This window comes from Symphalangus syndactylus, chromosome 9 (genome assembly GCF_028878055.3).
Source record: "Symphalangus syndactylus isolate Jambi chromosome 9, NHGRI_mSymSyn1-v2.1_pri, whole genome shotgun sequence".
In the NCBI taxonomy this organism is placed as follows: Eukaryota; Metazoa; Chordata; class Mammalia; order Primates; family Hylobatidae; genus Symphalangus; species Symphalangus syndactylus.
In genome coordinates, this window is record NC_072431.2 from 71,010,274 (window position 1) to 71,034,319 (window position 24,046).

At 52.3% G+C, this 24,046-nt stretch overlaps 1 protein-coding gene across 5 annotated transcripts; it reads left to right on the forward strand.

The window, feature by feature from the left end:
• Positions 1-814: 814 nt before the first annotated feature.
• On the forward strand, positions 815-23,460 carry GUSB (glucuronidase beta). 5 transcript variants are annotated; one of them, XM_055292973.2, is made up of 13 exons: positions 1,063-1,079; positions 1,112-1,322; positions 2,899-3,084; positions 3,392-3,576; positions 3,761-3,903; positions 7,438-7,625; positions 8,575-8,727; positions 8,942-9,120; positions 9,205-9,351; positions 13,507-13,591; positions 15,990-16,166; positions 19,410-19,545; positions 23,081-23,460. In XM_055292973.2, the coding sequence occupies exons 2-13, from the start codon at positions 1,113-1,115 to the stop codon at positions 23,245-23,247; spliced, it is 1,956 nt and encodes a 651-aa protein (XP_055148948.2). In that variant the 5' UTR covers positions 1,063-1,079; position 1,112; the 3' UTR covers positions 23,248-23,460. The 5 variants fall into 5 exon arrangements, with proteins under 5 accessions (XP_063502434.1, XP_063502433.1, XP_055148948.2 ...); XM_063646363.1 differs by having other exon boundaries at positions 1,015-1,322; XM_063646364.1 differs by lacking the exons at positions 15,990-16,166; positions 19,410-19,545; positions 23,081-23,460 and adding an exon at positions 11,950-12,071 and having other exon boundaries at positions 815-1,079.
• The last annotated feature ends 586 nt before the right edge of the window (positions 23,461-24,046 follow it).

The window sequence follows — 24,046 nt, forward strand, 5'->3', positions numbered from 1 at the left end:
GCTAGTTGAAAATGTTATGTAAGCTGCATGCTTTTTACAAATGGTAGTGGTTCTCATGTCCAGCAATGGCCACTGCACCGTCCCTGTATGAAAGTCTCCTCCATAAATCTATGTCTCCTTTGCTGTCTCCAGATCTCCTCCTCTACCCATGCAGTGCCTTCCCTACTGGAGTAAATGGTGCCTGCAGGCACCCTTTCCCTGCAATTTTTTTTTTTTTTTGAGACAGAGTCTCGCTCTGTGGCCCAGGCTGGAGTGCAGTGGTGTGATCTCGGCTCACTGCAGCCTTTGCCTCCCAGGTTCAAGCGATTCTCCTACCTCAGCTTCCTGAGTAGCTGGGATTACAGGCACGCACCATCACACCCCGCTAATTCTTTTTCTTTTTTTTTTTTGTATTTTTACAAAATAGGGACGGGGTTTCACTATGTGTTGGCCAGGCTGGTCTTGAACTCCTGGCCTCAAGTGATCTGCCCCCCTCGGGTTCCCAAAGTGCACCTGGCCTCTCTCCCTGCATCTTTATGTGCCTGCAAACCAAGAGGGAGCTCTTGGCCCCTGGGTTAAGGTCAGGGCTCCAGAAGCCCAGGGTCAAGGCTATGGCCGCATCCCAAGGACGTGCATCCCTGCAAGAGGCTGCATCAGACAGGCATGGAAGAGGCTCCCCTGGGGCCTCCTTGAATTCCTGCTGGGAAAAGCAAGTGGAGGTGCTCCTTGAAGAAACAGGGGGATCCCACCGATCTCAGGGGTTCTGTTCTGGTCTGCGGCCCTGGATCGTCCAGCCTGGGTCGGGGTGGGGAGCAGACCTCGCCCTTATTGGCTGGGGCTGAGTGTGAGGGTCTCGTTTCCCCAAAGGCCTAGCCTGGGGTTCCAGCCGCAAGCCCCACCGGGCAGTGCCCGGCCCCGCCCCTCCACGCCTGGCACTCGTCCTGAACCAAGATGGCGCGCATGGCTTCAGACGCATCACGACACCGGCGCGTCACGCGACCAGCCCTACGGGCACCTCCCGCGCTTTTCATAGCGCCGCAGACGGTGGCCGAGCTGGGGAGCGCGGGAGCCGGGGAGTGGGGGAGCGCGGGAGCCGGGGAGTGGGGGAGCGCGGGAGCCGGGGACCGGGAAGCATGGCCCGGGGGTCGGCGGTTGCCTGGGCGGCGCTTGGGCCGCTGTTGTGGGGCTGCGCGCTGGGGCTGCAGGGCGGGATGCTGTACCCCCAGGAGAGCCCGTCGCGGGAGCGCAAGGAGCTGGACGGCCTCTGGAGCTTCCGCGCCGACTTCTCCGACAACCGACGCCGGGGCTTCGAGGAGCAGTGGTACCGGCGGCCGCTGCGGGAGGTGCGATCTCGGGGCAGGGCCGGGAGGCGACTGAAAGCCCGGCGGTGGGAGTGGGGGATCCCGGGCCCCCTGCAGGCTCCTTCCCCTGGCCGTCTCCGAGCTGGGGGCCCGCAGGAGGTTAAAGGTCAGCGGGCTTGGGGGCGCCGGGTTGGGGGACGGGGGAACGGGAGCCCCCTAGAGGGCCGGGGCGGATTAGGCAGGAGGAGAAAAAAGGCTTCTGCCGAGCCCCTTCCCGAGGTGAAGGCTGAGTCTGCAGTGTCCTTCCTTTCAATATTTATTTTTAATTAAAAAAATATTTTTTGAGACTGGGTTTGCACCTGTCTCCCAGGCTAGAGCGGAGTGGCGCCTAACTTCTGAGCTCAAGCAATTCTCCCGCCCCAGCCTTGCAATTTAGCTGGTGCCACCACGCCTGGCTAATTAAAAAAAAAAAAAAAATTATCTGGGCTTGGTGGCCCACACCTGTAATCCCAGCACTTTGGGAGGCGGAGGCGGGCGAATCACCTGAGGCCAGGAGTTTGAGACCAGGCTGGCCAACATAACAGGGTGAAACTTCATCTCTACTAAAAATATAAAAATTAGCCAAGTGTGATGATTCATGCCTGTAATCCCAGCTACTTGGGAGGCTAAGTCAGGACAATTGCTTGAACCCGGGAGTAGAGGTTGCAGTGAGCTGAGATCAGGATGCCACTGCACTCCAACCTGGGCGACATAGTGAGACTACGTCTCAAAAAAAAAAAAAAAAAAAAGAAAAGAAAAACTTTTTTTTTTTTTTTTAAAGACATAGGGTCTCACTATTTACCCAGGCTGGTCTTGAACTCCTGGCCTCAATCCATCCTCCCACGTTGACCTCCTAAAGCACTGATTACTGGCATGAGCCACCCACACACTCCTCTGGCCACAGTGGCATGCACTGCACAGAGCTGGGCCCCGGGATTGGGAGGAGGTGACAGTTTAGATGTCCTGAGGTCAGCTCTCCTGAGGCAGGAAGTCCCTTGGTTTTCAAGGTTCGCGTAGAGGACAGGACGTGACATCAGGCTGAGGATGCCACCCCTGTTCCCCTCCTGACTTGGATGTGGTCAGCAGAGAAGTGGAACCGGGTGAGGTCTGGGCCGCTTTTGCCTGGTCTACGTCCTCTTTTTCTGACTTTGCGGCATTAAGTACAGGAGGGAGAGAGGAGGGGGCTGGGTGCCAGTGTGCACCCCACTCACAGTGTCATAAGCAAAGCTCTCCCCATCCCCCCAACCAGAGTTTCTCCCTGTGCCAGGCAGTGGGCCATTTTCCTCTTAGTCACGGGTCTGAACCTTCTGGCCTCTGGCTGGGATGTGGCCCTGGGCTCGCTCCTGTCTCGGGAGATACTGGGCCCCATCCACTCCGAGGAGGAACTTCTGCCCCACTGGCCCAGGTGCACAAACCGCCCTGGCAGTTGACCTGTCATTAGCAAGTTTTCTGTCTGTTCTGCCAAGAGTCCCTGCTATGTGTCAGGGCTTGCGCTAGGCCTGGGGTCACAGCTGTGCAGCACACTGGTCCTGGACCCCTTTGGGGGCCTAGGAGCTGAACCTGGCCCTTCTCTCCACAGTCAGGCCCCACCCTGGACATGCCAGTTCCGTCCAGCTTCAACGACATCAGCCAGGACTGGCGTCTGCGGCATTTTGTCGGTTGGGTGTGGTACGAACGGGAGGTGATCCTGCCGGAGCGATGGACCCAGGACCTGCGCACAAGAGTGGTGCTGAGGATTGGCAGTGCCCACTCCTATGCCATCGTGGTCAGTGCGGCCAGGAGCAGGCAGGGCGGATGGGTGGGCACGGCTGCTGAACAGCATGGGACCCCCAGCTGCCACCCACAGCGTGTCTGCTGGGGTGGGATGGTGGGGGGTCCTGCCCTGCCCTGGGGGCTGTGCCCCGTATAGGGGGATAGGTGGCCTGATCTACCCCATTGGGATGTCATTCTTCCCGTCTGGCTGGCAGGCCCCGGAGCCCCATGCTGCAGGTTATGTGAGGCAGTGCCTGATAGCAGGGCCTCTTCTCATGCCCTGACCTGCCAACCCCTCCTCGTATCTTCTGTGTCTGCAGTGGGTGAATGGGGTCAACACGCTAGAGCATGAGGGGGGCTACCTCCCCTTCGAGGCCGACATCAGCAACCTGGTCCAGGTGGGGCCCCTGGCCTCCCGGCTCCGCATCACTATCGCCATCAACAACACACTCACCCCCACCACCCTGCCACCAGGGACCATCCAATACCTGACTGACACCTCCAAGTGGGTACCATCCTGCCTCCATTGCACGCACCCACCTTCCCACCCCACCCCGTGGTCATCCTGCTAGGGACAGGGTGGCCTTCGCAGAGTGGAGGTCCTGGATCTGGGGAGGCCGGGGAGGCCTGTGAGCTGAGGTCGGGGATCCAGGGCAAGGGCCCAGCGAACCACAGTCCTCCCACCCTAGGTATCCCAAGGGTTACTTTGTCCAGAACACATATTTTGACTTTTTCAACTACGCGGGACTGCAGCGGTCTGTGCTTCTGTACACGACACCCACCACCTACATCGATGACATCACCGTCACCACCGACGTGGAGCAAGACAGTGGTGAGGGCTTCTGGTAGGATCCTCCCTCCGTGGGGCCCAGGGTGGCTCTGTTTGTTCCCTATTTGGAAAGCTCTCCCAGGAAAAAGGGGGTCCCAGCATCTCTAAACCCTCACAGATTCCCATCTACCTACGAAGCTAAAATCCAGCCTGTCTGAGCGGGCACAGGCTCCCAAAATCACCCGTATGGTTGACGTTGCTTGGAGAAGAGGAGTCTGGCCTAAGGTCACACAGCTCAGGGTGGCCATCCTGTCCCTTCCCCACGGTGCTGCTCTCACTCCAGCTTCCCTTGCTATCATCATGCTCAAGGAACAGGCAGCTTCTGGGGAGCCGGGCATGGTGGCTTACGCCTGTCATCCAGCACTTTGCAAGGAGGCCCTGGTAGAAGGATCACTTGAGGCCAGTAGTTCAAGAGCAGCCTGGGCAACATAGCAAGGCCATCACCACAAAAAATTAAAAAATTAGCCAGGCATGGTGATGCGTGCCGGTAGTCCCAGCTGCTGAGGCAGGAGAATCACTTGAGCCTGGGAGGTCAAGGGTGCAGTGAGCTATGACCGCGCCACTGCACTCTGGTCTGGGCAACAGACAGAGACCCTGTCTTTCTTTTTTTTCCTTTTTTTTTTGAGATGGAGTCTCGCTTTGTCACCAGGCTGGAGGGCAGTGGTGTGATCTCGGCTCACTGCAACCTCTGCCTCCTGGGTTCAAGCGATTCCCCTGCCTCGGCCTCCCGAGTAGCTGGGATTACAGGCACCTGCCACCATGCCCGGCTAATTTTTGTATTTTTTTTTTTTTAGTAGAGACGGGGTTTCACTATGTTTGCCTGACTGGTCTTGAACTCCTAACCTCAGGTGATCCACCCTCCTCCGACTGCCAAAATGCAAGGGTTACAGGTGTGAGCCACTGTGCCCAGCTGGGGGATACCCTGTTTTTTTTTTTTTTTTGAGATGGAGTCTCGCTCTGTTGCTCAGGCTGGAGTGCGGTGGCGTGATCTTGGCTCATTGCAACCTCCACCTCCCGGGTTCAAGCGATTCTCCTGCCTCAGCCTCCCAAGTAGCTGGGATTACAGGCACCCGCCACCACGCCCGGCAAATTTTTGTATTTTTTTTTTTTTAGTAGAGATGGGGTTTCACTATGTTGGCCTGACTGGTCTTGAACTCCTAGCCACAGGTAATCCACCCTCCTCGGCCTGCCAAAATGCAAGGGTTACAGGCGTGAGCCACTGTGCCCACCTGGGGGATACCCTGTTTTTTTTTTTTTTTTTTTTTTGAGATGGAGTCTCGCTCTGTTGTCCAGGCTGGAGTGCGATGGCGTGATCTTCGCTCACTGCAACCTCCGCCTCCCGGGTTCAAGCGATTCTCCTGCCTCAGCCTCCTGAGCAACTGGGATTACAGGTGTGTGCCACCACGCCCATCTAATTTTTATATTTTTAGTAGAGATGGGGTTTCACCATGCTGGCCAGGCTGCTTCAACTCCTGACTTCGGGATCCACCCGCCTCAGTCTCCCAAAATGCTGGGATTACAGGAATGAGCCACGGTGCCCAGCCTGTATTTAAGAAAAATTTTTGTTTTAAGTTTTTTTCTTTTTTAAAATATATCTTTTTCAGGGCAGGCGCGGTGGCTCATGCCTGTAATCCCAGCACTTTGGGAGGCCAAGGCGGGGGGATCATGAAATCAGGAGATTGAGACCATCCTGACTAACATGGTGAAACTCCATCTCTACTAAAAATACAAAAAATTAGCTGGCGTGGTGGCAGGGGCCTGTAGTCCCAGCCACTTGGGAGGCTGAGGCAGGAGAATGGCGTGAACCCGGGAGGCAGAGCTTGCAGTGAGCCGAGATTGCATCACTGCACTGCAGCCTGGGGGACAGAGCGAGACTCCATGTCAAAAATAAAAATAAAAATAAAAAAATAGATATATCTTTTTCTCTTTCTGAGATGAGGCCTTGCACTGTTGCCTCAGACTGGAGTGCAGTGGTGAGATTATTGACAGCTGTTGTGGGGCCGCGGTTCTAAGTTTAAAAGAATTTAGGCTGGGTGTGGTGGCTAATGCCTGTCATCCCAGCACTTTGGGAGTCCAAGGTGGGTGGATCGCTTTAGCTGCAAAGTTCGATACCAGCCTGGGCAAAATAGTGAGACCCTGTCTGAGAAAAAATAAATAAAATAAATGAATAAAAAAGAATTTAAAAAAGAATCACACGGCAAAGGCAATGCACCATAGAGCAATTTATTGCCAAGGAAAAGTATTTTGGAAGCTAAGTTTAGAACAGCCCGGGTGCAGTGGCTCATGCCTGTAATCCCAGCACTTTTGGAGGCCGAGGTGGGTGGATCACTTGAGCTCAGAAGTTCAAACCAGCTTAGCCAACATTAGCTGGGCATTGTGGTGTGAGCCTGCAATCCCAGCTACTCAGGAGGTTGAGATGGGAGAATTGCTTGAACCCGGGAGGTGGAGGTTGCAGTCAGCTGAGATTGCAACACTGCACTCCAGCCTAGGCGACCGAGCGACACCCCATCTCAAAAAAAAATGAAGTGCAGAATGCACAGTTTACCCTGAGACAGAGAATTCAGGACAGGCTGCTCGTAAGGATGAGACAGCGCCGATTATTACTGGGGAAACTCCCTTTCTGGGAGTCTTCCATGATGAATTCCTAAGGAGCTGGGAAGAGGTGTTACTCTAAGCATGTTCTGGGTCGCTCTCTTGGTGCACATGCACAGTAGCTGTACATGCTTGTTCACACATCACGTATCTCAGCACCGTGGTTGGCATGTCCAAAGGACACGGTCACTTTCTTGACTACCTGCCCTGCCTCGAGATCATAGCTCACTGCAGCCCCGAACTCCTGGCTCAAGCAATCCTCCCACTTCAGCCTCCCAAGTAGCTGGGGCTGCAGGGGCTGCTGGGGCTGCAGGGGCTGCTGGGGCTGCTGGGGCTGCAGGCACGCACCACCACGCCCGGCTGATTGTTTGTATTTTTAGGGAAGACGTGGTTTCCCTATGTTACCCAGGCTGGTCTTGAACTCCTGGTCTCAAGCGATCCTCCCACCTCAGCCTCCCCAAGTGTTGGGATTACAGGTGTGACCACTGCGCCTGGCCAAAAAAATCTTTTTTTAAATTAAAAAAAGCAACAGGTGTGGTGGCTCACACCTGTAATCCCAGCACTTTGGGAGGCCAAGGCAGGTGGATCACCTGAGGTCAGGGGTTCGAGACCAGCCTGGCCAATATGGCAAAACCCCATCTCTACTAAAAATATAAAAATTTGCTGAGCGTGGTGGTGCACATCTATAATCCCAGGTACTTGGGAGGCTGAGGCAGGAGAATCACCTGAACCCCGGAGGTGGAGGTTGCAGTGAGCCAAGATCATGCCACTGCACTCCAGCCTGGGGGACAGAGTGAGACTCCATCTCAAAAAAAAAAATAATTAAATAAAAAAAAAAGCAACAGAAACAAATGGCTGCCTGGCAGCGGTGGCTGCAGGGCACTCCCGTTTGTGTGACTCAGGTCGTGTCCCTCCCTCAGCCCTGGTCTCTCTTGTTTCTTGCAGGGCTGGTGAATTACCAGATCTTTGTCAAGGGCAATAACCTGTTCGAGTTGGAAGTGCGTCTTTTGGATGCAGAAAACAAAGTCGTGGCAAACGGGTCTGTGACCCAGGGCCAACTGAAGGTGCCGGGTGCCAGCCTCTGGTGGCCGTATCTGATGCACGAACGCCCCGCCTATCTGTACTCGTTGGAGGTAATGGTGGTTTGGGACATGCCTAAGGGAGGTCTTTTGCCCCCATCTGGTGACCCCGGCTTCAGCAGGAGCCCAAGGCAGGTGGACGGGCAGGCATGGTCCTCTGAGCTTTCTGATGTTTCTCACCCTTGGTGGGAGGCCCAGTGGTTTTTTTTCTTTTTTTTTTTGAGATGGTCTCACTCTGTCACCCAGGCTGGAGTGCAATGGCCTGATCACAGCTCACTGCAGCCTGGAACTCTCAGCCTGCAGCAATCCTCCTACCTTGGCCTCCTGAGTAGCTGGGACTACAGGCACATGCCACCATGCCTGTCTAATTAAAGAAAACATTTTGTAGGCTGGGCAGAGTGGCTCATGCCTGTAATCTCAGCATTTTGGGAGGCTGAGGTCGGTGGATCACTTGAGGCCAGGAGTTCGAGACCAGCCTGGCCAACATGGTGAAACCCCATCTCTACTAAAAATATGAAAATTTTCTGGGCATGGTGGTGCACACCTGTAATTCCAGCCACTCAGGAGGCTGAGGCAGGAGAATTGCTTGAACTCAGGAGGCAGAGGCTGTAGTGAGCTGAGATCACACCACTGCACTCCAGCCTGGGGGACAGTCTGAGACTGTCTCAAAAGAAAGAAATTTTTTTTTTTTTATAGAGATGGGGTCTCAGTCTGTCGCCAGGTTGGTCTTCAACTCCTGAACTCAAGTGATCCTCCCGCCTTAGCCTCCCAGAGTGTGGGAACTCCAGGCATGAGCCACCTTGTCTGGTCAAGGGGAAGGCCCTGTTTTGAAGGGCAGGTCCCCAGGGTAAGCCAGGGAAGGGCAGAGCCTCTGATTGCTGTTTCTCTGCTTACAGGCCCAGAGGCGGCTGCTGGGGTGCACGAGGGGCCCTCCTGCCAGAGGGCAGGCCGGATGGGGTTCAGGCTGTCAGGGTGCTCACACCTGGCGCTTTGGCTGTCGTAGGTGCGGCTGACTGCACAGACGTCACTGGGGCCTGTGTCTGACTTCTACACGCTCCCTGTGGGGATCCGCACTGTGGCTGTCACCGAGAGCCAGTTCCTCATCAATGGGAAACCTTTCTATTTCCACGGCGTCAACAAGCACGAGGATGCGGACGTGCGTCGGGGCTCCTGGGTCCTTGTGGGGGCTGCTTCTGGTCACCCTCCACTTTCACCTTCCCTGCGTCCTGCAGTTGAGGGCAGCTCAAGGCAATGAGGCAAATGGCTCCAAATGGAGAGGGGGCTCATGGGGTGGCTCTCCAGGGTCCTGGCTCTCGGAGGAAGTGCAGCTTTAACAGGGACAGGGGTCACTCTGCTCTGTTGTCTCCTAGATCCGAGGGAAGGGCTTTGACTGGCCGCTGCTGGTGAAAGACTTCAACCTGCTTCGCTGGCTTGGTGCCAACGCCTTCCGCACCAGCCACTACCCCTACGCAGAGGAAGTGCTGCAGATGTGTGACCGCCATGGGATTGTGGTCATCGATGAGTGTCCCGGCGTGGGCCTGGCGCTGCCGTGAGTCTCCGCCGTGCACCTGCTCTGCCTGCCCAGCCCGCGGGCCGCACCATGACCCTCTGTCCCTTCCCTCCTGGCCCGCAGGCAGTTCTTCAACAACGTGTCTCTGCATCACCACATGCGGGTGATGGAGGAAGTGGTGCGTAGGGACAAGAACCACCCCGCCGTCGTGATGTGGTCTGTGGCCAATGAGCCTGCGTCCCACCTAGAATCCGCTGGCTACTACTTGAAGTGAGTTCCCCCTGCCTGCCCTCGGCTAGATTGGGAAGGAGATCCTGGCAGGTGGCTGGCTGGGGTGGGCGTGTGCTGTGTTCAAGATCAGCCTCCCGTTCAGCCCAATGGGAAGGCCATCCATACCGGGACATTCAGGAGACCAAATATCTACCCACAGAAGTTGTAGTGTTCTTTTTTGTTCTTTTTATTATTATTATTTTTTATTTTTGAGATAGCGTCTCACTGTGTCGCCCAGGCTGGAGTGCAGTGGCGTGATCTCCCCTCACTACAACCTCTGCCTCCCGGGTTCAAGTGATTCTGCTGCCTCATTCTCCTGAGTAGCTAGGATTACAGGCACCCATGAGCCACTGTGCTGGGCCTGTTTTTGTTTTTCGAAATGGGTTCTTACTCTGGTTGCCCAGGTTGGAGTGCAGCGGTGCAGTTTTGGCTCACTGCAGCCTCGACTTCCCAGGCTCAGGTGATCCTCCTGTGTCAGCCTTCCAAGTAGCTGGGATTCTAGATGTGTGTCATCACGCCCAGCTAATTTTTGCTTTATTTTTTAGTTTTTGGGTACGGAGCTTCCCTCTGTTGCCCAGGCTGGAGTGCAGGGGCATGATCTCAGCTCACTGAAACCTCTGCCTCCCAGGTTCAAGTGATTCTCCAGTCTCAGCCTCCCGAGTAGCTGGGATTACAGGCACCTGCCACCACGCCCAGCTAAGTTTTCCATTTTTTCTTTTTTTGAGATGGAGTCTCACTCTGCGGCCAGGCTGGAGAGTGGCACAGTCTCTGCTCACTGCAACCTTCACCTCCCAGGTTCAAGTGATTCTCCTGCCTCAGCCTCCAGAGTAGATGGGATTACAGGCACGCGCCAGCATACCCTGCTAATTTTTGTATTTTTAGCAGAGACGGGGTTTCACCATTTTGGCCTGGATGGTCTCGATCTCTTGAACTTGTGATCTGCCTGCCTCGGCCTCCTGAAGTGCTCGGGTTACAGGCGTGAGCTACCACACCTGGCCAACTTTTGCGTTTTTCAGTAGAGATGGGGTTTCACTATCTTGGGCCAGGCTGGTCTTCGACTACTGACCTCAGGAGATCCACTTACCTCGGCCTCCCAGAGTGCTGGGATTACAGGTGTGAGCCACCATGCCCAGCTAATTAGAGACTGGGTTTCACCATGTGTGCCAGGCTGGCCTGGAACTCCTGGCCTCTAGTGATCCTCCTGCCTCACCTTCCCAAAGTGCTGGGATTACAAGTGTGAACTACCACACCTGGCACCCTTTTCTTCCTTACAATCGTGCAGTTCTAACTCAGCGTTCAGAATTGGATTTTTCACTTGGAGTAGAGGCAGGAGAGGTGGTAGAAATGCTTCTTGACATACAGCACACCCCAATTTCATGCAGTGCTTTGGGCTGAGCCAAGTCTGCAGCAGGCAGAAGGCTCTGAGAAGTTGTTGCAGCCTGGGCCGAGGACAATTCAGAGCTGGGGGGCACAGGGGTGTGCTCAGCAGGACTGGGTGGACAGGCCCTTTGTTGCAAAGGGGAAAAGTACAGGCTTCCAGGAGCAGGTTCCTGACAGAAAGCCTTCTTTGGGAGGTGGACAGAGGAGATGCCTGTTTTCTCAGGCAGGATTTGGAGGGAGCCACCCAGGCTGGAGTAGTTCAGCCAGGCTGTCACAAGGCTTTGAAGTTTCCCATCTGAGAGCCTGGCTGTGGGAGAGTGTGGGTTTGGAACTTGAGGCTAAGGGGTTCTGTTCTGACCTGTGCCAGCCACAGCCTTCGGATGGGCAGAGCAATGATGGGGGAGGGCGTGAAAGAAGAAATGGAATGAGGAAAGAGAAGAGGAAAACAGGCTTCAACAACAGTCTAGGCCGGGTGCAGTGGCTCACGCCTGTAATCCCAGCACTTTGGGAGGCCAAGGTGGGTGGATCACCTGAGGTCAGGAGTTGGAGACCAGCCTGGCCCAACAGATACTGAAACCCTGTCTCTACCAAAAATAAAAAAATTAGTGGAACACAGGTAGGTGTCTGTAATCCCAGCTGCTTGGGAGGCTGAGGCAGGAGAATCACTTGAACACAGGAGGTGGAGGTTGCAGTGAGCCGAGATCGTGTCATTGCACTCCAGCCTGTGCTACAGAGTGAGATTTTGTCTCTCAAAAACAAAAACAAACAGTCTGTACTGTGGAGGCCTCAGGCAGGTGCCGGGAGCTCTGAGCACAGACGAGTCCCTTTGTTGGGTTTTTCTTCCCTTCTAAGGGCCATTTCTTCTTCTTTCTTTCTTTCTTTATTTATTTATTTATTTTTTGAGATGGAGTTTTGCTCTTGTTGCCCAGGCTGGAGTGCAATGGTGCAATCTCGGCTCACTGCAACCTCTGCCTCCCAGGTTCAAGTGATTCTCCCGCCTCAGCCTCCCGAGTAGCTGGGATTACAAGCATCCGCCACCACGCCCAGCTAATTTGTATTTTTAGTAGAGATGGGGTTTTTCCGTGTTGGTCAGGCTGGTCTCGAACTCCCAACCTCAGGTTATCTGCCTGCCTCAGCCTCCCAAATAGCTGGGATCACAGGTGTGTGCGGCCATGTCAGGCTAAGTTTAAATTTTTTTTTTTTTTTTGGTTCCCCAAGATGGAGTCTTGCTCTGTTGCCCAGGCTGGAGAGCATTGGTGCAATTTTGGCTCACTACAACCTCTACCTCCTGGCTTCAAGCAATTCTTCTGCCTCTGCCTCATGAGTAGCTGGGATTACAGGTGCGTGCCACCATGCCCAGCTAGGTTTTTTTTGTATTTTTTTTTTGTAGAGATAGACTTTTACCATGTTGACCAGGCTGGTCTCAAACTCTTGACCTCATGATCCACCCGCCTTGGCTTCCCAAAGTGTTGGGATTACAGGCGTGAGCCACCATGCCTGCCCCTAATTTATACATTTGTTGTAGAAACAGGGTCTCGCTATGTTGCCCAGGCTGGTCTTGAACTCCTGGTCTCTAGTAAAACTCCCAAAGTGCTGGGATTCTAGGCATGAGCCACCTTGCCCGGCACTTGCACCATTTCTCTGTGCATGCGTCTCCACTCCCACTGCCCAGGACCTGTGGACTTAGATTTGAGTCACTGCTGAGCACCTCGCACCTAGCCCCATGCCTATCTCCCAGCCTGCACTCCCTGTTTGCTTGATGCATTAATAAATATCCCTCCTGAGTCTGCATCCATCCACCTCCTGTGTTCAAGAGCTGTTTCAGGGAGTCAACCTCATTTTTGCCAGTATTCAGCCCAGTGGCCTCATCTCTGTGTACCTGGAAGAGTGGCTGCTCCTCTTGGGGGATAGGATTCGGAGATGAGGGGAGAAAGAGTGATGTTAGAGAGCTCAGTCTAGGACTAGGGGATCATATGCCCTTACGTAAAATACATCTGAAGTTAGGGAAGAAAGCAGCGGCTCTATGCTTTGTTTTTTTTTTGTTTTTTTTTTTTCCCTTTGTTTTTGTTGGTTTGTTTTGAGACAGGGTCTTGCTCTGCGGGCCAGGCTGGAGTGCAGTGGCACGATCTTGGCTCACTGCAACCTCCACCTCCCGGGTTCAAGTGATTCTTGTGCCTCAGCCTCCTTGAGTAGCTGGGGTTACAGACGTGCGCCACCATGCATGGCTACTTTTTTTCTTTTTTTTTTTTTTCTGAGACAGAGTCTTGCTCTGTCACCCAGGCTGGAGTGCAGTGGCGCGATCTTGGCTCACTGCAGGCTCCGCCTTTTGGGTGCACGCCATTCTCCTGCCTCAGCCTCCTGAGTAGCTCAGACTATAGGCGCCGGCCACCACACCCGGCTAATTTTTTGTATTTTTAGTAGAGATGGGGATTCACCATGTTGGCCAGGATGGTATCGATCTCCTGACCTCGTGATCTGCCCGCCTCAGCCTCCCAAAGCGCTGGGATTACAGGCGTGAGCCACTGCACCTGGCTGCTAATTTTTGTATTTGTAGTAGAGGTGGGGTTTCACCATGTTGGCCAGGCTGATCTTGAACTCCTGACCTCAAGTGATCCACCCTCCTCGGCCTCCCAAAGTGCTGGGATTACAGGTGTGAACCATCATGCCTGGCCCCGTGTCGTGTTCTGGTGGTGGAAGATGGGACAGAGAGGGTGGGAGGGTGTCTGAGCCATTCCTGGACTGATGGAACCTGTGTCTTCTGCCTTTTGTGGACAGGACGGTGATCGCTCACACCAAAGCCTTGGACCCCTTCCGGCCTGTGACCTTTGTGAGCAACTCTAACTATGCAGCAGACAAGGCGGTGAGCCTGGGAGTCCCCACCCCACTTCTCTCTGCCTTTGCCTGGGCTCGTCCTGAAGCCTGCTCATGGGGACAGCTGGAAAGAACCATGCGCTGCCAGTCTGGGTTTTATTTCATTTTCTTTTTTACTTAAAAAGATAGAGACAGGCTCTTGCCACGTTGCCCAGGATGGTCTCCAACTCCTGGGCTCAAGCAATCCTCCTGCCTTGGCCTCCCAAAGGGCTGGGGTTACAGGTGGGGGCCACCACACCCCGGCTGCAGCCGGTCTGTTTTCACAGATGGTCTTTGGGTTAATGAGAATTCTCCCCCTGCTTACTCGCCAGGCAGTGTGGCTTTCTCAATCCAAGGAGGCTGGGCATAGGGAGATGGGATTTGTTTGCTCAGTTTGGACTCGGCATTTTTTGCACCTTGATTTAATAGACTTATAAAATGTCTAAGGTTTTAGGGAGCTTAGAGTTCATCTGGCCCACACCTGGCTGATGAGAATCTCTAGAGGAAGTTTTTATGAAATGCCAGATCTCTGCATTCTGAGATCTTGATTTAGTAAGTCCAGGGTTGGAACTTAAGTTTTTCTTTTTCTTTTGTAGAGGAAAGGTCTTACTCTATTGACCTGATTGGAGTGCACTGGTGCGATCACAGCTCACTGCAGCCTTGAATTCCTGACCCGAAGGCTTCTCCTGCCTCAGCCTCCCAAGTAGCTGGGACTCCAGATTTTCACCACTGTGCCTGGCTAATTTTATATCTTTTTGTAGAGGTGGGATCTCTCTATGTTGCCCAGGCTGGTCTCAAACTCTTCAGCTCAAGGGATCTCCTCCTGCCTTGGCCTCCCAAAGTGCTACAATTACAGGCATGAGCCACAGTGCCTGGCTGACATTAGCATTATTTATTTATTTATTTATTTTGAGATGGAGTCTTGCTGTGTTGCCCAGGCTTCAGTGAAATGGTGCAATCTCAGTTCACTGCAACCTCCTCCTCCCAGGTTCAAGCAATTCTGCCTCAGCCTCCTGAGTAGCTGGGATTACAGGTGCATGCCACCACACCCAGCTAATTTTTGTATTTTTTAGTAGAGATGGGGTTTTGCCACGTTAGCCAGGCTGGTCTCAAACTGCTGATCTCAGGTGATCTGCCCACTTTGGCCTCCCAACGTGCAGGGATTACAGGCGTCAGCCACCGCACCCGGCCAGCATTTTTACTAGAAAGAAGTGTGTTCAGGACGCATTAGAAACTAGCCAGTTGGACACAGAAGCCCGTGCGGCTCAGCCGTGAGCACCGCTGTGCTGAAGCTTGGGGTGGTCCCACTCGGTCTTCTCTGCCCTGCCCCTAGGACGGACTCTTCCAGGCCCTCTACAGCCCACAGTGCTGCCTCGTGAAAGCTGCCTCAAGATTCTCTGTGACAGCCGGGCATGGTGGCTTATGCCTATCATCCCAGCACTTTGGGAGGCCGAGGCAGGCAGATTTCTTGAGGTCAGGAGTTCAAGAGCAGCCCAGCCAACTGGTGAATCTTTGTTTCTACCAAAAATACAAAAAATTAGCTGGGCGTGGTGGCGCACGCCTGTAATCCTAGCTACTCGGGAGGCTGAGGCATGAGAAGCACCTGATGGTGGGAGGCAGAGGTCGCAGTGAGCTGAGATGGCACCACTAACATTCTAGTCTGGGCGACAGAGCGTGAGATTCTGTCTCCAAAATGAAACAAAAAAAGATTTCTCTGTGAGAATGACTGCATCAGCCCTTCGGGTGGGAGCGCTTCTCCAGGGCAAGGTGAGGGGAAGCCCAGTGATGGGAGTGCTGCCTGGAGAGGAGTCATTTCCAGTGGTGGGGGCCCCGGGCTTTGGCTGAGGACTGCGCCTTGGCAACTGCTCTGCCTCTCACAGCCCTTCCCAGCTGCGCACGTTGTGAGCATCAGCACGGAATCACAGGCCTGCCTCCTTTGGGCCACTCTGTGACCATGTTTCCTGCCTATGGAGCAGGGTAATTTCAGGATCTAAATTGGTGCACTTGGATGTTCTCAGCCCCAGGAGGCAGCTGTTCCTGTTCTAGGTTTTTTTTTTTTTTTTTTTGGTAGAAATGAGGTCTTGCGACGTTGCCGAGGCTGGTCTCAAACTCCTGGGATCAAGCGATCCTCCCATCTTGGCCTCCCAATGTGCTGGGATTACAGGCATGAGCCACCATGCCCTGCTAATTTTTTTACTACTATTTTTTGTAGAGCTAGGGTCTTGCTGTGTTGCCCAGGCTGGTCTTGAACCCCTGGCCTTAAGCCATCCTTCTGCCTCAGCCTCCCAGAGTGCTGGGATTACATCCCTCTTCTTACCTTCTCTGCCAGAGGAGCCCCCGCAGTGTATATGAGTGCTGAGTCATGCTGTCTACTGGGTGCTGAACGGGCTCTGCCGCTCTGGTCCTAGGCTCCGTATGTGGATGTGATCTGTTTGAACAGCTACTACTCTTGGTATCATGACTATGGGCACCTGGAGTTGATTCAGCTGCAGCTGGCCACCCAGTTTGAGAACTGGTATAAGAAGTATCAGAAGCCCATTATTCAGAGCGAGTATGGAGCAGAAACGATTGCAGGGTTTCACCAGGTAAGCAGTGTTGAGCTTTCTGCTTGTGTGTTCTCTAAGGGCAGAGATGTCACTTGCCTCTCCCGGCCTGCCCTGCGCCCACTGCACTGCTCCCCTCGCTTCAGCTTTGGGCTCATCTCCCACTGCCCCATCCACGTTCCCTCTCCGCCAGCAGCCAGGCCTCTGCCCCACTCGCCTGGCCCTCAGAGGTGGCCTCCTTACTGGCTTTGTTACCAGATAGCCTCCTATCACGCTTGCCCAAGTAGTCTTTCTAACAAATCCAAATTTGTATTTGTTTTTGGGACTGGATCTCTCTGTCACCCAGGCTGTACGATCACTGCTCACTGCAGCCTTAACCTCCTGGGCTCAAGTGATCCTCCCACCTGGGCCTCCTGAGTAGCTGGGACCATAGGCACATGCCAACAGGCCTGGCTAATTTTTTTACTTTTGTAGAGATGGGGTCTTGCCATGTTGCCCAGTCTGGTCTTGACCTCCTGGCCTCAAGTGATCTCCTGCCTCAGCCTCCCAAAGTGCTGGGATTACACGTGTGAGCCTCTGCGCCAGCCACAGATGAAAATTTCGGGAGTCCTGTCATTGGCTCCCCCAGGCCCACAGGACAAAGCCCTAACCCCTGGTCAGGACACTCAGTGTCCTCTTCTCTCTCCTGGGTTGTCATCCCCTTCTCCCCTTACTCCCAGCCACTGATCTGTTTCCACTGCCCTCACTTGCTCTCCTGCTCTTGCTTGAGCTGTTTCTTCTGCCTGGAATGCCCATGTTGGCACCATAATCACCAACTAAAATATCCTTTTTCTTAATTTTTATTTTTTAGAGATAGGGTCTTGCTATGTTGTCCAGGCTGGTCTCAAACTCGATTGATCTTCCTGCCTTGGCCTCCAAAAGTGCTGGAATTACAGGCGTGATCCACTGTGCTAGCCTTTTTTTCTTTTTCTTTTTTTCAGGGTCTTGTTCTGTTGCCCAGGCTGGAGTACAGTGGTGCCATCATAGCTCACTGCAGCCTTGAACTCCTGGGCTGAAGCAATTCTTCCGCCTCAGCCTCCTGAGTAGCTGGGACGACAGGCATGCACCACCATGTGGAGCCTATTTTTAAATTTTTTTGTAAAGATGGAGTCTCACTATCAGGCTGGTCTAGAACTCCTGGCCTTAATGTGATTCTCCTGCCTTGGACTCCCACAGTACTGGGAATACAGGCATGAGACACCATGCCCAGCCTGTCCTCATTTTTTTGTCCTCCTCACCAAAGATATGTTGGTTTGTCTTGTGAGGTTTTTTTTTTCATGTGGATTCCTGAACCCCATCCAGCCCCTCATTCCCACCCCAGCCAGCTGACACTTGTTTGTCACAGCTCCTGGTTGACACAGAGGGAACAGCCACCCACAGTGGACTGCGCTGTTCTGTTTGCACCCTTCAATTTATCGTGCTTACAGAATGCCACTTCTGCAAACTAGTCAAGTCGGGGAAGTGGCTCTTGGTTATGTTCGCTTGTTCATCCTCTTTGAAAAGGTAACCAGCTCTGAATTCTTTTTTTTTTTTTTTTGACACAGTTTCGCTCTTGTTGCCTAGGCTGGAGTGTAGTGGCGCGATCTCGGCTCACTGCAACGTCCACCTCCTTGGTTCAAGCGATTCTCGTGCCTCAGCCTCCCGAGTAGCTGGGATTACCGGCATGCGCCACCACACCTACCTGATTTTGTATTTTTAGTAGAGATGAGGTTTCACCATGTTGGTCAGGCTGGCCTTGAACTCCTGACCTCAAGTGATCCGCCTGCCTTGGCCTCCCAAAGTGCTGGGATTACAGGCATGAGCCACCGTGCCAAGCCCCAGCTCTGAATTCTTAAGAAACTCTTGAGAGGGTCTAGGTCAGTGCTGATAGAACCTCTGCAGTGCTGGGCATGGTGGCTCACACCTGGAATGCTAGCACTTTGGGAGGCCAAGGTCAGAGGATCTCTTGAGCCCAGGAGTTTGAGACCAGTCTGCGCAACATAGACCCCATCTCTATACAAAAAATTTAAAATTAATTGGGCATGGTTATGAGTGCTTGTAGTCCAAGCTACTTGGGAGGCTGAGGTGGGAGGATTGTTTGAGCCCAGTAGGTCGAGGCTGCATTCAGCTATGATTGCACCACTGTACTCCCACCTGGGTGACAGAGTGAGACCTTGTTTCAAAAAATAAAAAAAACCAAACTCTTGCAATGATGGAAATGTTCTATATTTGCACTGTCTGAAATGGTACACACTAGCTACACATGGCTACTGAGGTCTTGATATATGACTAGGATAACTGAATTGATTTAGTTTAATTAAAGAAATTTTTTTTGAGACAGCCTCACTCTGTTGCCCAGGCTGGAGTGCAGTGGCATAATCACAGCTCACTGCTCAACCTCGGGCTCAAGCAATCCTCCCTGCTTAGCCCCCAAGTAGCTTGAACTGCAGGCGTGCGCCACCACGCCTGGCTAATATTTTGACTTTCTGTAGAGACTGGGTCTCACTGTGTTGCCTAGACTAGTCTTGAAATCCTGGGCTTAAGTGATCCTCTTGCCTCGACCTCCAAAAGTGCTGGGATTACAGACCTGAGGTACCATGCCCAGCCTGGTTTGGTTGAGTTTAATTTAATTTATATATATATGTATTTATATTTATTAGAGAGAGGGTCTCACTGTGTCACCCAAGCTGGAGTGCAGTGGTGTGAACACAGCTCACTGTCGCTTGATCTCTGGGGCTCAAGCAGTCCTCCAACCTCAGCCTCCCAAGTAGCTGGGACCACAGATGTGTGCCACTAGGCTTGGCTAATTTTTGTACTTTTTGTAGAGATGGGGTCTTGCTATGTTGCTCAGGCTGGTCTTAAACACCTGGGCTCAAGCAGTCCTCCCACCTCGGCCTCCCAAATTGCTGGGATGACAGACATGAGCCACTGCACCTGACCGAAAGACATATTTTTACCTGTAGTATAGTTTAGCCTTAAGACTGTACCAGCAGGTAGAGGTGGAAAAGTAATGTGAAACGAATATCAAATTACGTTTATAAATAAAGCAGTTGCTCATTAAGGTTGTTTTTTTTTTTAACCTCCTTTTTTATTCTGGATTATATCATTTCCTGGCTGTCTTTACCCCAGCATCAGAGAGTCCTGCAGTCACTATAGCCCCCTGCGAGGACAGATATTTTGGTCACCATCAAGTAGATCTTTATTTTTATCTAACGTTTACAATTCTGCCAGTTCTGACTCTTACATTCTCTTTGCCTTGAATCTCAGGATCCACCTCTGATGTTCACTGAAGAGTACCAGAAAAGTCTGCTAGAGCAGTACCATGTGGTTCTGGATCAAAAACGCAGAAAATACGTGGTTGGAGAGCTCATCTGGAATTTTGCCGATTTCATGACTGAACAGTGTAAGTGGCAGTTTGGCTCATGGGATAATGTACCCGTCCTTATTTTTTCAGGTTGCCTTTCCAATTCTGGCCATTTCGATTGTAAGAATATTGGAAACAAAGTGGGGAAGCTGGTTTAATCCATGTAGGTTGCGTTGAGAATTTTCTAGGAAAAGTTAAGTTGTGCTTAGGAAGTAGGAAAGCAGTCAGGCCCCCGCCTCCCAAATATGGTCAAAAAGCAAATAGGAGAGTCAGCTATAGTGAATCGGAAAGGGCTGGCTTGCCTTTTCCTTGTCTATTTTATAGCCGAGGAGGAAGGAAAAGCGGGACCTCATTATGGATTTACTTTTGGGATACACTCATTATTCCATAGAAGGGTACAAAGCCTGAGAAGCTTAAGGTATTTCAGTCTGTTGTATATTACTTGTGAAAAGCCGGCTCATCAAATACAGGTGAGTTTCAATGCATCTTGAATTTGGCAGCATTTAAAAGTCTTCAGGCCAGGCGTGGTGGCTCATGCCTGTAATCCCAGCACTTTGGGAGGCCAGGGTGGGAGGATTGCTTGAGGCCAGGAGTTCAAGACCAGCCTGTTCAGCATAGCAAGACCCCATCTCTACAAAATATGAACAGATTAGCTAGGCGTGGTGGTGTGTGCCTGTAGTCCCAGCAGCTTGGGAGGCTGAGGCAGGCAGATAACCTAAGCACAGGAGTTGGAGGCTGCAGTGAACTATGATTGCACCACTGCACAAGAGCCTGGACAACAGAGTGAGACTTGTCTTTAAAACACAAAATTGGTCTTCAAAGAGAATAACATCTGCACTCTCATGTGAGGATGGATGGGGGGCTGCCAAGTTCGCAATGAATGTGTCCCATTTCTTCTTAGTTTATGGACTTACCATAAACTGAAGATAGCAGTTTGGTGGGTTGGAGAAGCATATGGTAATGGTGGGAATTATAATACATTACTTATAGGGGAAGACAGGCCTTTGAAAGGTGAAGCTTAAAAGTGAGAATGGAATACAGATGAATGAATGAACAAGGTGAGAAGGAAGAGGTAAAGGGAAAAGGAGAACAGGAAGCTCTCCTCTGCGTGGCACCTGTGATAAATGGTTTCTGGGGACATCCCTGATGGCAGTTTTGCGGAGAGGCGCGAGGCTTTATGTGATAAGAAATGAGCTGCAGGCTGGGCATGGTGGCTCATGCCTGTGATCCCAGCACTTTTGGAGGCCAAGGCATACAGATCACCTGAGGTCAGGAGTTTGAGACCAGCGTGGCCAACATGGAGAAACCCCGTCTCTACTAAAAATACCAAATTAGCCGGGCGTGGTAACGCATGCCTGTAATGCCAGCCACTTGGGAGACTGAGGCATGAGAATCGGTTGAACCTGGGAGATGGAGGTTGCAATGAGCTAAGATCACACCACTGTACTCCAGCTTGGATGATAGAGTGAGACTCTTTTTTTTTTTTTTTTCTTTGAGATGGAGTTTTGCTCGTTTCCCAGTCTGGAGTGCAGTGGCGCTATCTCAGCCTACTGCAACCTCTACCTCCCAGGTTCAAGCAATTCTCCTGCCTCAGCCTCCCGATTAACTGGGATTATAGGCATGCGCCACCACACCCGGCTAATTTTGTATTTTTAGTAGAGACAGGGTTTCTTCATGTTGGTCAGGCTGGGCTTGAACTACCGACCTCAGGTGATCCGTGCATCTGGGCCTCCCAAACTGCTGGGATTACAGGCGTGAGCCACCATGGCCAGCTGAGACTCTGTCTTAAAAAGAAAAAAGAAATGAGCTGCATCACGTTGGGCAAGTCACCTAAGCTTTTCATAAGCCTGTCCAGTGGGGATAATGCCACCTCCTTGTGGGTTGTTGTAAGGGCTGCATTTGATGTAGTACTTGGCGGTGCCTGTGTTCACTTGTGGAAGAAACAGTCTTGAACCTTTTGGTGGGGAAGGCCTCCTTTCCATTTAACATTTCCATTTAGTGGTGGTCTCACCAGGGACAGAGAATGTCCTGAGAGCCCAGCCCTGACAGGTCGTTGCCAGCTGTGCTCCCCACCAGCCTCAGCTTGGGGCGAATGACCACCGGTGGTGGGTGCTGCCAAGCTGGACGTCAGCCCCGGAGGACTTTGAACTCCATGAGTAGGTCCCACGCAGGGACCTGAGGCTGGTCAGGACCCTGGCTCCCACTAGGCGCTATCTCTTCAGAAAGGCCCAAGCCTTTTCAAGGGTAACTGTCCCAGATACCCCCAGCCCTCTGCCTACCCAGTTACCAGAGAGCTGGGTGCCCAGCATGTAAACCTTAGTTTGCAAGAAATAGATAAACTTTTAGTGCTTTTTTTTTTTGGAGGTGGAGTCTCACTCAGTCGCCCAGGCTGGAGTGCAGTGGCACGATCTCAGCTCGCTGCAACCTCTGCCTCCTGGCTTCTATCGATTCTCCTGCCCTAGCCCTGCCTGTAGCTGGGACCACAGGCACCTACCACCATGCCTGGATAATTTTTGTATTTTTAGTAAAGATGAAGTTTCACCATATTATCCAAGCAGGTCTTGAACTCCTAACCTTTTCATCCGCCTGCTTTGGCCTCCCAAAGTGCTGGGATTACAGGCATGAGCCAATGCGCCCGGCCAGTTTTTGTATTTTTTTTTTTTTTTTTTTTGAGACAGAGTCTCGCTCTGTCGCCCTAGCTGGAGTGCAGTGGCGCAATCTCGGCTCACTGCAAGCTCCGCCTCCCGGGTTCATGCCATTCTCCTGCCTCAGCCTCCGAGTAGCTGGGACTACAGGCGCCCGCCACCACGCCCGGCTAATTTTTTGTATTTTTTAGTAGAGACGGGGTTTCACCGTGGTCTCGATCTCCTGACCTCGTGATCTGCCCGCCTCGGCCTCCCTAAGTGCTGGGATTACAAGCGTGAGCCACCGCGCCCAGCCGTTTTTGTATTTTTAAGAGATGGGGTTTCCTCATGTTGGCCAGGCTGATCTTGAACTCCTGACCTCAGGTGATCCACCTGCCTCAGCCTCCCAAAGCACTGGGATTACAGGCGTCAGCCACCACACCTGGCCACTGTTTTGGGTTTTTCTCCTAACAGACTAGAAAACTAGAAATTAACACACCAGGGAACCTGGGTGTTTGGGCAGAGCAGTGGTATTTAAATATTTCAACCCATAAATTGTCACTTCAGAGCAAGCATCCTGGAACTGTAAGAGGACATTTGGCTGAGCATGGTGGCTTGTGCTTATAATCCCAGCACTTTAGGGAGGCGGAGGAGGACAGATTGCTTGAGCCCAGTAGTTTGAGACAAGCCTGGACAACATAATGAGACCTTGTCTTTACTAAAAAATTACCAGGCATGGTGGTGCTGGAGAGGCTGAGGCAGGATCGCCTGAGCCCAGGAGGTTGAGGCTGCAGTGAGCTATGATTGTTTCTCTGCATTCCAGCCTGGGCATCAGGGAGAAAAAAGAAAACACAGACATTTCTATTTAGTGCCTATCTTGGATCCAGACTGGTTCTAACTTGACCCATCAGAAGTCATCTGAATCGCTTTGTGTCTTCTTTTTTTTTTAGCACCGACGAGAGTGCTGGGGAATAAAAAGGGGATCTTCACTCGGCAGAGACAACCAAAAAGTGCAGCGTTCCTTTTGCGAGAGAGATACTGGAAGATTGCCAATGAAACCAGGTATCCCCACTCAGTAGCCAAGTCACAATGTTTGGGAAACAGCCCGTTTACTTGAGCAAGACTGACACCACCTGCGTGTCCCTTCCTCCCCGAGTCAGGGCAACTTCCACAGCAGCAGAACAAGTGCCTCCTGGACTGTTCACGACAGACCAGAACGTTTCTGGCCTGGGTTTTGTGGTCATCTGTGCTAGCGGGGAACACTAAAGGTGGAAATAAAAGATTTTCTAGTATGGAAATAAAGAGTTGGCATGAAAGTGGCTACCGAAAAGCATCTGAAATCATTTCTGTGCGTCGCGCTGTTTTCAGAGCCTTAACTATGTGTGGACTTTTGAGAAACTGCTGCTCCAACACCCCCACCACGTTCAGAGCAGCTAGTTCCAGAGGGCGTCTGCAGGAATGGCCCCACGGTCCTAGGGCCACCGTGTTTGTGTAGCAAACCGGGCCAGCCTCGACAGGGAGTGAGTAGAAGACTTTCACAGCTGCTGTTCAACTCCTCAGATGAGCTAAAGTCCCACATGTACCAACAAATTCATAGAAACGCTGTCATTGCTGCAGCACTTAACAGGGTCTGCGTGCCAGTTTCCACATAGTTAAGCTGGCAGTGTCTGAATTGGAAGATTAGAGGTAACTGGTTCTCCCAGAACATTGTTCTGACCTCAGCCATAGGGTCTTGACAGAAATGGACAGATGAGTATAAAAGCCCATTGGCTTTATCATAGCGGATGCCGCTGAATGTGACAAGACCTCCTTAAACAACTCTGCCTACAAATCAGCATTCTATGTCTTTACACCCCAAAATGACGCCACCTGCCCCCTCCCAGAGCACAGTCTTTCCTTAAGGATCTGTCCTCCCT

What these genes read in the sequence shown, in the direction of transcription:
- GUSB (XM_063646363.1), top strand. Translation starts at nt 1,113, where the DNA reads ATGGCCCGGGGGTCGGCGGTTGCCTGGGCGGCGCTTGGGCCGCTGTTG. An exon ending in CCTATCTGTACTCGTTGGAG is followed by an intron (nt 7,626 to 8,574) that starts GTAATGGTGGTT and finishes TGGCTGTCGTAG; the next exon opens with GTGCGGCTGACTGCACAGAC. An exon ending in CGATTGCAGGGTTTCACCAG is followed by an intron (nt 16,167 to 19,409) that starts GTAAGCAGTGTT and finishes CTTGAATCTCAG; the next exon opens with GATCCACCTCTGATGTTCAC.